At 48.2% G+C, this 12,886-nt stretch overlaps 1 protein-coding gene across 1 annotated transcript in view; it reads left to right on the forward strand.

Moving 5' to 3' along the window:
• cfap43 (cilia and flagella associated protein 43) overlaps nucleotides 1-12,886 on the forward strand; it is a 313,462-nt gene that overhangs the window by 124,116 nt on the left and 176,460 nt on the right. The window contains exons 10-11 of the mRNA XM_072479757.1: nucleotides 490-570; nucleotides 8,950-9,098. Coding sequence (XP_072335858.1) covers nucleotides 490-570; nucleotides 8,950-9,098 — 230 coding nt within the window. The remainder of the gene's footprint in view (nucleotides 1-489; nucleotides 571-8,949; nucleotides 9,099-12,886) is intronic.

Raw genomic sequence — 12,886 nt, forward strand, 5'->3', positions numbered from 1 at the left:
GATACAGAGTAAAGCTCCCTCTACACTATCCCCATCAAACACTCCCAGGACAGGTACAGCACGGGTTAGATACAGAGTAAAGCTCACTCTACACTGTTCCATGGAAGAGTTTGCATCTAGGTTAGGCAGAAGTTCAGACCTGAGGAGAAAATAGAATGAGGGTCTCGAAGAAGCAGGGAGCACTTGTGGTGAACCACTGTAATAGGAGATGTAAGGTAGGACCTGCACTACACGTTCGCCGGTAGCTCCTGCCGGCTGGCTCCGCCCAGGGAGAACTGTATAAATACGCATGACCTCCAGTGCCCTGCCATTTCGCCAGCTGCAGCAGGAGGCCACGCATCTGACTGTAATAAATCACCAGTTGTACCCAACTTTAGTCTTTGTGCAATTGATCGTGCATCAATTTATTACAGTCAGATTTTCCACTGCAGCAGGACTCTGCTGTTACGGTAGTCTGTGTCCAATCCAGTGTGCTGTGTTTTTTTGCAGTCAGCAAGATCAATGGGTATCGTGCAGGTGTGGTCAATTGAGGATGGGAAATGCATCAGCATTTTTGTCCTTTTTATAAAGGTAAACAATCCCGTTTTCTATCTGTTTTGAAACTTTGCCTCAAAATACTGACACGCCTGTAGGGGGAAAACAGGGTGGGTTTTGTAATTGGATAGCTGTTTTAAACAGTGAGCTCAGTACGAAGGTCAGAATGCCTTCCTTCTGTGCTTTACTGTGAAACCCCACTGTTTCACCCAACTGGTTGTGCACCATTGTGTGGGCACATTACAGCATCGCCCAACTCTGGCACTATGGGCACACGCACATTACAGCATCGCCCAACTCTGGCACTATGAAAGCTATTCTTCACTCCTCGGTCCACAAGAACTGACCTGACCGATGCTGCACTGGACAGGCTCCTGTTTCCAGCAGACTTCCTTGATGGGGCAAATCTGCCACTGCGCCCCACTTAGTGTGGGCTTCAAATAGCAGATTAGGCCCCATTAACAATATATTTGACTATATAAATGCAAGTTGCTAACATAGAACATAGAACATAGAACATAGAAAATACAGCACAGAACAGGCCCTTCGGCCCACGATGTTGTGCCGAACCTTTGTCCTAGATTAATCATAGATTATCATTGAATTTACAGTGCAGAAGGAGGCCATTCGGCCCTTTGAGTCTGCACCGGCTCTTGGAAAGAGCACCCTACCCAAACTCAACACCAAACTCAACACCTCCACCCGCTAAGCCTGATCTTTGACCCTACACCGAGCCTGACAAGTGAGAACAGGTCAGAGGTCAGGAATCCTGCACCTCCCCCCCCCCCCCGCGCTCCCCGTTTCCCACTTGGCAGTTGCTCAGTAACATTCTTGACTCCAGCACAGGGAGACAGCACACCAGCATGGAGTGATGTGTCAGGCTGTCTGCCTGTCTTTCTAACTGTGGAATCCTACAACACTATTTCTTTGCTGATCTTCCTTTCTCCATTCCTCTGCTCCCCTAATGCCCCCCCCCCCGCCCCCCCCCCCCCCCCCCCCCCCCGCCCCAGGTACCCCTGAACAGCCGAGTCACCCACAGTGAACGGTGGCTTGGTACCCGACTGTACCCTCCAGAATAACCAGTGCCACAGCCGGTCTTCAGAACACAACAGCAGCCAGAGAGTGAGATGTACACCAGGGACTCACGCTCTCTCTGTCTGCTCCTCTTGTACTGCCGGCCTGTCACCCACTTCCTCGCCTGCCTGTTTTCGGGATCCTTAAGGGAGATGGGGTTCCCCACGGTAGGCTATTGCAAAAAATACGGAGGCTGGGGATCGAGGGTGATTTAGAGATGTGGATCAGAAATTGGCTAGCTGAAAGAAGACAGAGGGTGGTGGTTGATGGGAAATGTTCAGAATGGAGTACAGTCACAAGTGGAGTACAGCAAGGATCTGTTCTGGGGCCGTTGCTGTTTGTCATTTTTATCAATGACCTAGAGGAAGGCGCAGAAAGGTGGGTGAGTAAATTTGCAGACGATACTAAAGTCGGTGGTGTTGTCGATAGTGTGGAAGGATGTAGCAGGTTACAGAGGGATATAGATAAGCTGCAGAGCTGGGCTGAGAGGTGGCAAATGGAGTTTAATGTAGAGAAGTGTGAGGTGATTCACTTTGGAAGGAATAACAGGAATGTGGAATATTTGGCTAATGGTAAAGTTCTTGAAAGTGTGGATGAGCAGAGGGATCTAGGTGTCCATGTACATAGATCCCTGAAAGTTGCCACCCAGGTTGATAGGGTTGTGAAGAAGGCCTATGGAGTGTTGGCCTTTATTGGTAGAGGGATTGAGTTCCGGAGTCGGGAGGTCATGTTGCAGCTGTACAGAACTCTGGTACGGCCGCATTTGGAGTATTGCGTACAGTTCTGGTCACCGCATTATAGGAAGGACGTGGAGGCTTTGGAGCGGGTGCAGAGGAGATTTACCAGGATGTTGCCTGGTATGGAGGGAAAATCTTATGAGGAAAGGCTGATGGACTTGAGGTTGTTTTCGTTGGAGAGAAGAAGGTTAAGAGGAGACTTAATAGAGGCATACAAAATGATCAGGGGGTTGGATAGGGTGGACAGTGAGAGCCTTCTCCCGCGGATGGAGATGGCTGGCACGAGGGGACATAACTTTAAACTGAGGGGTAATAGATATAGGACAGAAGTCAGAGGTAGGTTCTTTACGCAAAGAGTAGTGAGGCCGTGGAATGCCCTACCTGCTACAGTAGTGAACTCGCCAACATTGAGGGCATGTAAAAGTTTATTGGATAAACATATGGATGATAATGGCATAGTGTAGGTTAGATGGCTTTTGTTTCGGTGCAACATCGTGGGCCGAAGGGCCTGTACTGCGCTGTATTGTTCTATGTTCTATGTTCTATGTAGGGGGAGCAGCCCCAAGTCGTGGTCCACATAGATACCAACGACATAGGTAGGAAAAGGGATGGGGATGTAAGGCAGGAATTCAGGGAGCTAGGGTGGAAACTTAGATCTCGGACAAACAGAGTTGTTATCTCTGGGTTTTTACCCGTGCCACGTGCTAGCGAGACGAGGAATAGGGAGAGAGAGCAGTTGAACACGTGGCTACAGGGATGGTGCAGGAGGGAGGGTTTCAGATTTCTGGATAATTGGGGCTCATTCTGGGGTCGGTGGGACCTCTACAAACGGGATGGTCTACACCTGGACCAGAGGGGTACCAATATTCTGGAGGGGAAATTTGCTAATGCTCTTCGGGAGGGTTTAAATTAGTTCAGCAGGGGCTTGGGAACCTGAGTTGTAGCTCCAGTATACAGGAGGTTGAGAGTAGTGAGGTCATGAGTAGGGTTTCAAAGTTGCAGGAGTGTACCGGCAGGCAGGAAGGTGGTTTAAAGTGTGTCTTCCTCAATGCCAGGAGCGTCCGGAATAAGGTGGGTGAACTTGCGGCATGGGTTGGTACCTGGGACTTCGATGTTGTGGCCATTTCGGAGACATGGATAGAGCAGGGACGGGAATGGTTGTTGCAGGTGCCGGGATTTAGATATTTCAGTAAGCTCAGGGAAGGTGGTAAAAGAGGGGGAGGGGTGGCATTGTTAGTCAAGGACAGTATTACGGTGGCAGAAAGGACGTTTGATGAGGACTCGTCTACTGAGGTAGTATGGGCTGAGGTTAGAAACAGGAAAGGGGAGGTCACCCTGTTAGGGGTTTTCTATAGGCCTCCGAAAAGTTCCAGAGATGTAGAGGAGAGGATTGCAAAGATGATTCTGGATCGGAGCGAAAGCAACAGGGTAGTTGTTATGGGGGACTTTAACTTTTCAAATACTGACTGGAAACGCTATAGTTAGAGTACATTAGATGGGTCCGTTTTTGTCCAATGTGTGCAGGAGGGTTTCCTGACACAGTATGTAGATAGGCCAACGAGAGGCGAGGCCATATTGGATTTGGTGCTGGGTAATGAACCAGGACAGGTGTTAGATTTGGAGGTAGGTGAGCACTTTGGTGATAGTGACCACAAGTCAATTACGTTTACTTTAGTGATGGAAAGGGATAGGTATATACCGCAGGGCTGGAGTTATATCTGGGGGAAAGGCAATTATGATGCGATGAGGCAAGACTTAGGATACAACGGATGGAGAGGAAAACTGCAGGGGATGGGCACAATGGAAATGTGGATCTTGTTCAAGGAACAGCTACTGCGTGTCCTTGATAAGTATGTACCTGTCAGGCAGGGAGGAAGTGGTTGAGCGAGGGAACCGTGGTTTACTAAAGCAGCCAAAACACTTGTCAAGAGGAAGAAGGAGACTTATGTAAAGATGAGACATGAAGGTTCAGTTAGGGCGCTCGAGAGTTACAAGTTAGCTAGGAAGGACCTAAAGAGAGAGCTACGAAGATCCAGGAGGGGACATGAGAAGTCTTTGGCAGGTAGGATCAAGGATAACCCTAAAGCTTTCTATAGATATGTCAGGAATAAAAGAATGACTTGGGTAAGAGTAAGGCCAGTCAAGGACAGTAGTGGGAAGTTGTGCTTGGAGTCCGAGGAGATAGGAGAGGTGCTAAATGAATATTTTTCGTCAGTATTCACACAGGAAAAAGACAATGTTGTTGAGGAGAATACTGAGATACAGGCTACTAGACTAGAAGAGCTTGAGGTTCATAAGGAGGAGGTGTTAGAAATTCTGGAAAGTGTGAAAATAGATAAGTCACCTGGGCCGGATGGGATTTATCCTAGGATTCTCTGGGAAGCTAGGGAGGGGATTGCGAGCCTTTGGCCTTGCTCTTTAAGTCATCTTTGTCTACAGGAATAGTGCCAGAAGACTGGAGATTAGCAAATATTGTGCCCTTGTTCAAGAAGGGGAGTAGAGATAACCCCGGTAACTATAGACCAGTGAGCCTTACTTCTGTTGTGGGAAAAATCTTGGAAAGGTTTATCAGAGATAGGATGTATAATCATCTGGAAAGGAATAATTTGATTAGAGATAGTCAACACGGTTTTGTGAAGGGTAGGTCGTGCCTCACAAACCTTATCGAGGTCTTTGAGAAGGTGACCAAACAGGTGGATGAGGGTAAAGCAGTTGATGTGGTGTATATGGATTTCAGTAAAGCGTTTGATAAGGTTCCCCCTGGTAGGCTACTGCAGAAAATATGGAAGCATGGGATTCAGGGTGATTTAGCAGTTTGGATCAGAAATTGGCTAGCTGGAAGAAGACAAAGGGTGGTGGTTGATGGGAAATGTTCTGACTGGAGTCCAGTTACTAGTGGTGTACCACAAGGATGTGTTTTGGGGCCACTGCTGTTTGTCATTTTTATAAATGACCTGGAGGAGGGCGTAGAAGGATGGGTGAGTAAATTTGCAGATGAGACTAAAGTCGGTGGAGTTGTGGACAGTGCAGAAGGATGTTACAAGTTACAGAGGGACATAGATAAGCTGCAGAGCTGGGCTGTGAGGTGGCAAATGGAGTTTAATGCAGAAAAGTGTGAGGTGATTCATTTTGGAAGGAATAACAGGAAGACTGAGTACTGGGATAATGGTAAGATTCTTGGCAGTGTGGATGAGCAGAGAGATTTCGGTGTCCATGTACATAGATCCCTGATAGTTGCCACCCAGGTTGAGAGGGTTGTTAAGAATGCGTACGGTGTGTTAGCTTTTATTGGCAGAGGGATTGAGTTTCGGAGCCATGAGGTCATGTTGCAGCTGTACAACACTCTGGTGCGGCCGCATTTGGAGTATTGCGTGCAATTCTGGTCGCCGCATTATCGGAAGGATGTGGAAGCATTGGAAAGGGAGCAGAGGAGGTTTACCAGAATGTTGCCTGGTATGGAGGGAAGATCTTATGAGGAAAGGCTGAGGGACTTGAGGCTGTTTTCATTAGAGAGAAGAAGGTTAAGAGGTGACTTAATTGAGGCATACAAGATGATCAGAGGATTAGATAGGGTGGACAGTGAGAGCCTTTTTCCTCGGATGGTGATGTCTAGCACGAGGGGACATAGCTTTAAATTGAGGGGAGATAGATATAAGACAGATGTCAGAGGTAGGTTCTTTACTCAGAGAGTAGTAAGGGCGTGGAATGCCCTGCCTGCAACAGTAGTGGACTCGCCAACACTAAGGACATTCAAATGGTCATTGGATAGACATATGGACGATAAGGGAATAGTGTAGATGGGCTTTAGAGTGGTTTCACAGGTCGGCGCAACATCGAGGGCCGAAGGGCTTGTACTGCGCTGTAATGTTCTATGTTCTATGCAGAGTGACCACCTCCAGAAAGGGGGCATTCACCTCGCACCCCCAGCCTCACGTACCCTCAGTGCAGTCAGACCAGTGACAGCTCAAACTCCGATATCTGAAGCTTCATCTCCTCCAGCCCCATCACTTCCTCACCTCGTGGTTGCCCAGGGCCGCGCTGTCTGCCACAACTTTACTGCATTCTTATCGAAAATGTACCAGACGGAAAACTGAATTACTCAGAACGTAGCCTATTTAGAACATAATGTGTAAAAAACTGACCAAACATAAAAGATCATCGGGTCAGAATTGTCTCTTGAACTGCTTCAACTGACAGAGTTAAGCCATCACCCGCCTTCTTCCAGGTCCCTCCTTGTTTTTAACTGAACATACCTGGAAACGACGGTCAGTCCTCGACTACTGCGGCTCAGCTGTGTGCGTGTCTGGGTCTCCTCCTGTCTCCTCTCTCCTGTCTCCTTTTTTCTGTCTCCTCTCTCCTGTCTCCTCTCTCCTGTCTCCTTTTCCTGTCTCCTGTCTCCTCTCTCCTGTCTCCCCTCTCCTGTCTCCTCTCTCCTGTCTCCCCTCTCCTGTCTCCTCTCTCCTGTCTCCTCTCTCCTGTCTCCCCTCTCCTGTCTCCTCTCTCCTGTCTCCTCTCTCCTGTCTCCTCTCTGCTGTCTCCTCTCTGCTGTCTCCTCTCTCCTGTCTCCTCTCTCCTGCCTCTTCTCTCCTGTCTCCTCTCTCCTGTCTCCCCTCTCCTGTCTCCTCTCTCCTGTCTCCTCTCTCCTGTCTCCCCTCTCCTGTCTCCCCTCTCCTGTCTCCCCTCTCCTGTCTCCTCTCTCCTGTCTCCCCTCTCCTGTCTCCCCTCTCCTGTCTCCTCTCTCCTGTCTCCTCTCTCCTGTCTCCTCTCTGCTGTCTCCTCTCTCCTGTCTCCTCTCTCCTGCCTCTTCTCTGCTGTCTCCTCTTTCCAGTCTCCTCTCTCCTGTCTCCTTTTTCCTGTCTCCTCTCTCCTGTCTCCTCTCTCCTGTCTCCCCTCTCCTGTCTCCCCTCTCCTGTCTCCTCTCTCCTGTCTCCCCTCTCCTGTCTCCTCTCTCCTGTCTCCTCTCTCCTGTCTCCTCTCTCCTGCCTCCTCTCTCCTGTCTCCTTTTCCTGTCTCCTGTCTCCTCTCCCCTGTCTCCTCTCTCCTGTCTCCTCTCTGCTGTCTCCTCTCTCCTGGCTCCTCTCTCCTGTCTCCTCTCTCCTGTGTCCTCTCTGCTGTTTCCTCTCTCTGTCTCATCTCTCCTGCCTCCTCTCTCCTGTCTCCTCTCTGCTGTCTCCTCTCTCCTGGCTCCTCTCTCCTGTCTCCTGTGTCCTCTCTGCTGTCTCCCCTCTCCTGTCTCCTCTCTCCTGTCTCCTTTTTCCTGTCTCCTCTCTCCTGTCTCCCCTCTCCTGTCTCCCCTCTCCTGTCTCCTCTCTCCTGTCTCCTCTCTCCTGTCTCCTCTCTGCTGTCTCCTCTCTCCTGTCTCCTCTCTCCTGCCTCTTCTCTGCTGTCTCCTCTCTCCTGTCTCCTCTCTCCTGTCTCCTCTCTCCTGTCTCAACTCTCCTGTCTCAACTCTCCTGTCTCAACTCTCCTGTCTCCCCTCTCCTGTCTCCTCTCTCCTGTCTCCTCAGCCCTGTCTCCTCTCTCCTGTCTCCTCTCTCCTGTCTCCTTTTCCTGTCTCCTGTCTCCTGTCTCCTCTCTCCTGTCTCCTCTCTCCTGTCTCCTCTCTCCTGTCTCCTCTCTCCTCGCTCCTCTCTCCTGTCTCCTCTCTCCTGTGTCCTCTCTGCTGTCTCCTCTCTCCTGTCTCATCTCTCCTGGCTCCTCTCTCCTGTCTCCTCTCTCCTGTCTCATCTCTCCTGTCTCCTCTCTCCTATCTCCTGTTTGCTGTCTCCTGTCTCCTCTCTCCTGTCTCCTGTCTCCTGTCTGCTGTCTCCTGTCTCCTCTCTCCTGTCTCCTCTCTGCTGTCTCCTGTCTCCTCTCTCCTGTCTGCTGTCTGCTGTCTGCTGTCTCCTGTCTCCTCTCTCCTGTCTCCCCTCTCCTGTCTCCCCTCTCCTGTCTCCCCTCTCCTGTCTCCTCTCTCCTGTCTCCTCTCTCCTGTCTCCTCTCTCCTGTCTCATCTCTCCTGTCTCCTCTCTCCTGTCTCCCCTCTCCTGTCTTCTCTCTCCTGTCTCCCCTCTCCTGTCTCCTCTCTACTGTCTCCTCTCTCCTGTCTCCTCTCTCCTGCCTCTTCTCTCCTGTCTCCTCTCTCCTGTCTCCTCTCTCCTGTGTCCTCTCTCCTGTGTCCTCTCTTCTGTCTCCTCTCTGCTGTCTCCTCTCTTCTGCATCCTCTCTCCTGTCTCCCCTCTCCTGTCTCCCCTCTCCTGTCTCCTCTCTCCTGTCTCCTGCCTCCTGCCTCCTCGCTCCTGTCTCCTCTCTGCTGTCTCCTCGCTCCTGTCTCCTCTCTGCTGTCTCCTGCTCTGCTCCCCCTGCCTGGGCGTCACTGGTCTAAAAGGGACCTCACTCTGAAGCGGGCTTTCCGCAAGTCTTCCCACCGCCTCCAGTTTCAAACTAGATCAAGGCAGGAATGCCGTGGGAAATCCCTGCTGCATTCAGCTGCACTATCCCTGGCTTCCTGGGCCAAGGGGGTGGTGGGGAAAGTTATAATAAATCCACTAGGAATCTGAAGTGCATCCTGTAACGACAGCAGTGATCATTTAAAATTAATTGAATTTACTTATTACTTTTTCAGATCACCGGAATGGTGTGCTGTCCCTCCTCCAACCACATTGCCGTGGGGACTGAAACTGGTCACATCTATTATATAAACCTGGTAAATGTGGATCACCCTCGCCTGGTCCATCAAGCCTATCTCCACAACATGCCAATACTCTACCTCAGGTAAGTACCTCGATCTCCACAACATGCCAATACTCTACCTCAGGTAAGTACCTCGATCTCCACAACATGCCAATACTCTACCTCAGGTAAGTACCTCGATCTCCACAACATGCCAATACTCTACCTCAGGTAAGTACCTCGATCTCCACAACATGCCAATACTCTACCTCAGGTAAGTACCTCGATCTCCACAACATGCCAGTACGCTACCTCAGGTAAGTACCTCGATCTCCACAACATGCCAATACTCTACCTCAGGTAAGTACCTCGATCTCCACAACATGCCAATACGCTACCTCAGGTAAGTACCTCGATCTCCACAACATGCCAGTACGCTACCTCAGGTAAGTACCTCGATCTCCACAACATGCCAATACGCTACCTCAGGTAAGTAAAGAGAGGGGGAGCAGTCAGAGAGAAATATGAAAAAATAGAAACAGAAGATAGGGGCATGAGGAGGCCTTTTGGCCCTTCGAGCCTGCTCCGCCATTCATCACCATCATGGCTGATCATCCAACTCAATAGCCTAATCCTGCTTTCTCCCCATAGCCTTTGATCCCATTCTCACCAAGTGCAATATCTACTTGCTTCTTGAAAACATACAACTTTTTGGTCTCAACTACTTCCTGTGGTAATGAATCCCACAGGGTCACCACTCTCTGGGTGAAGAAATATCTCCTCATCTCTGTCGTGAATGGTCTACACCGTTTCCTCAGACTGTGACCCTGGTTCTGGACACCCCCACCATCAGGAACATCCTTCCTGCATCTACCCCGTCCAGTCCTGTGAATTTTACAGGTTTCTATGAGATTCCCCCTCATTTCCCGGCTTGGGTCACTGTCTGTGCGGAGTCTGCACGTTCTACCCGTGTCTGCGTGGGTTTCCTCCGGGTGCTCCGCTTCCCTCCCACAAATCCTGACGGCACCGGTGTGATTTCCCTCGCCGACGGCACCGATGTGATTTCCCTCGCCGACGGCACCGGTCTGATTACCCTCGCCGACGGCACCGGTGTGATTTCCCTCGCCGACGGCACCGGTGTGATTTCCCTCGCCGACGGCACCGGTGTGATTACCCTCGCCGACGGCACCGGTGTGATTACCCTCGCCGACGGCACCGGTGTGATTTCCCTCGCCGACGGCACCGGTGTGATTTCCCTCGCCGACGGCACCGGTCTGATTACCCTCGCCGACGGCACCGGTCTGATTACCCTCGCCGACGGCACCGGTCTAATTACCCTCGCCGACGGCACCGGTCTAATTACCCTCGCCGAGGGCACCGGTGTGATTTTCCTCACCATTGGCACCGGTGTGATTACCCTCGCCGATGGCATGAGTGTGATTTCCCTTGCCGAGGGCACCGGTGTGATTACCCTCGCCGATGGCATGAGTGTGATTTCCCTTGCCGAGGGCACCGGTGTGATTTTCCTCGCCGAGGTCACCGGTGGGATTTTCCTCGCCGACGGCACCGGTGTGATTACCCTCGCCGATGGCATGAGTGTGATTTCCCTTGCCGACGGCACCGGTGTGATTTTCCTCGCCGACGGCACCGGTGGGATTTCCCTTGCCGACGGCACCAGTGGGATTTCCCTCACCGACGGCACCAGTGGGATTTCCCTTGCCGACGGCACCGGTGTGATTACCCTCGCTGACGGCACCAGTGGGATTTCCCTTGCCGACGGCACCGGTGTGATTTTCCTCGCCGACGGCACCGGTGGGATTTCCCTTGCCGACGGCACCAGTGGGATTTCCCTTGCCGACGGCACCAATGGGATTTCCCTCACCGACGGCACCAGTGGGATTTCCCTTGCCGACGGCACCGGTGGGATTTTCCTCGCCGACGGCACCAGTGGGATTTCCCTTGCCGACGGCACCGGTGGGATTTTCCTCGCCGACGGCACCAGTGGGATTTTCCTCGGCGACGGCACCAGTGGGATTTTCCTAGCCGACGGCACCGGTGGGATTTTCCTCGCCGACGGCACCATTTGGACTTTCCAGTTTGTGCGATTCTGCCAGATTTCTCACTGAAACTGACACTTTGTCTCAAACCCGAGGGACCTTGGTGTACATACAACCGTCCCTTAAGGTAACAGGGCAGGTGGATACAGTGGTCAAGATGGTATTTGAGATACTTGCCTTTTATTAGCCGATAACACCCCAATCTAATTACAATTAACCTATAATGGTAACACTCCTATCTAATTACAATTAATCTGTAATGATAACACTCCTATCTAATTACAATTAATATGTAATGATAACACCCCTATCTAATTACAATTAATATGTCATGATAACACTCTTATCTAATTACAATTAATATGACATGGTAACACTCCTCTCTAATTACAAATAATCTGTAACGATAACACTCCTATCCAATTCCAATTAATCTGTAATGATACAGCCCAATCTAATTACAATTAATCTGTAATGATAACACTCCTATCTACGTTTAATCTGTAACGATAACACTCCTATCTAATTACAAATAATCTGTAACGATAACACTCCTATCTAATTACAATTAATCTGTAATGATAACACTCCTATCTAATTACATTTAATCTGTAATGATAACACTCCTATCTAATTACAATTAATCTGTAACGATAACACTCCTATCTAATTACAATTAATTTGTAATGATAACACTCCTATCTAATTACAATTAATATGACATGATAACACTCCTATCTAATTACAATTAATCTGTAATGATAACACTCCTATCTAATTACAATTAATCTGTAATGATAACACCCCTATCTAATTACAATTAATATGTCATGATAACACTCTTATCTAATTACAATTAATATGACATGGTAACACTCCTCTCTAATTACAAATAATCTGTAACGATAACACTCCTATCTAATTACAATTAATCTGTAATGATAACACCCCTATCTAATTACAATTAATCTGTAATGATAATACCCCTATCTAATTACAATTAATCTGTAATGATAACACTCCTTTCTAATTACAATTAATATGTATTGACTGCACCCCTATCTAATTACAATTAATCTGTAATGATAACACTCCTATCTAATTACAATTAATCTGTAATGATACAGCCCTATCTAATTACAGTTAATCTATAATGATAACACCGCAATCTAATTACAATTAATCTGTAACGATAACGCCCCTATCTAATTACAATTAATCTGTAAATATAACACTCCTATCTAATTCCAATCAATCTGTAATGATACACCCCTATCTAATTACAATTAATCTGTAATGATACACCCCTATCTAATTACAATTAATCTGTAATGATAACACTCCTATCTAATTACAATTAATCTGTAATAATAACACTCCTATCTAATTACAATTAATCTGTAATGATACAGCCCTATCTAATTACAGATAATCTATAATGATAACACAGCTATCTAATTACAATTAATCTGTAACGATAACACTCCTATCTAATTACAACTAATCTGCAATGATAACACTCCTATCTAATTATAATTCATCTGAAATGATAACACCCCTATCTAATTACAATTAATCTGTAATGATATACCCCTATCTAATTACAATTAATCTATAATGATAACACTCCTATCTAATTACAATTAATCTGTAATGATAACACCCCTATCTAATTACAATTAATCTGTAATAATAACACTCCTATCTAATTATAATTAAGCTGTAATGATAACATTCCTATCTAATTACAATTGATTTGTAATGATAACACTCCTATCTAATTTCAATTAATCTGTAATGATAACATCTCTATCTAATTACAATTAACATGTC

Source organism: Scyliorhinus torazame, chromosome 16 (assembly GCF_047496885.1).
Source record: "Scyliorhinus torazame isolate Kashiwa2021f chromosome 16, sScyTor2.1, whole genome shotgun sequence".
Lineage (NCBI taxonomy): Eukaryota > Metazoa > Chordata > Chondrichthyes > Carcharhiniformes > Scyliorhinidae > Scyliorhinus > Scyliorhinus torazame.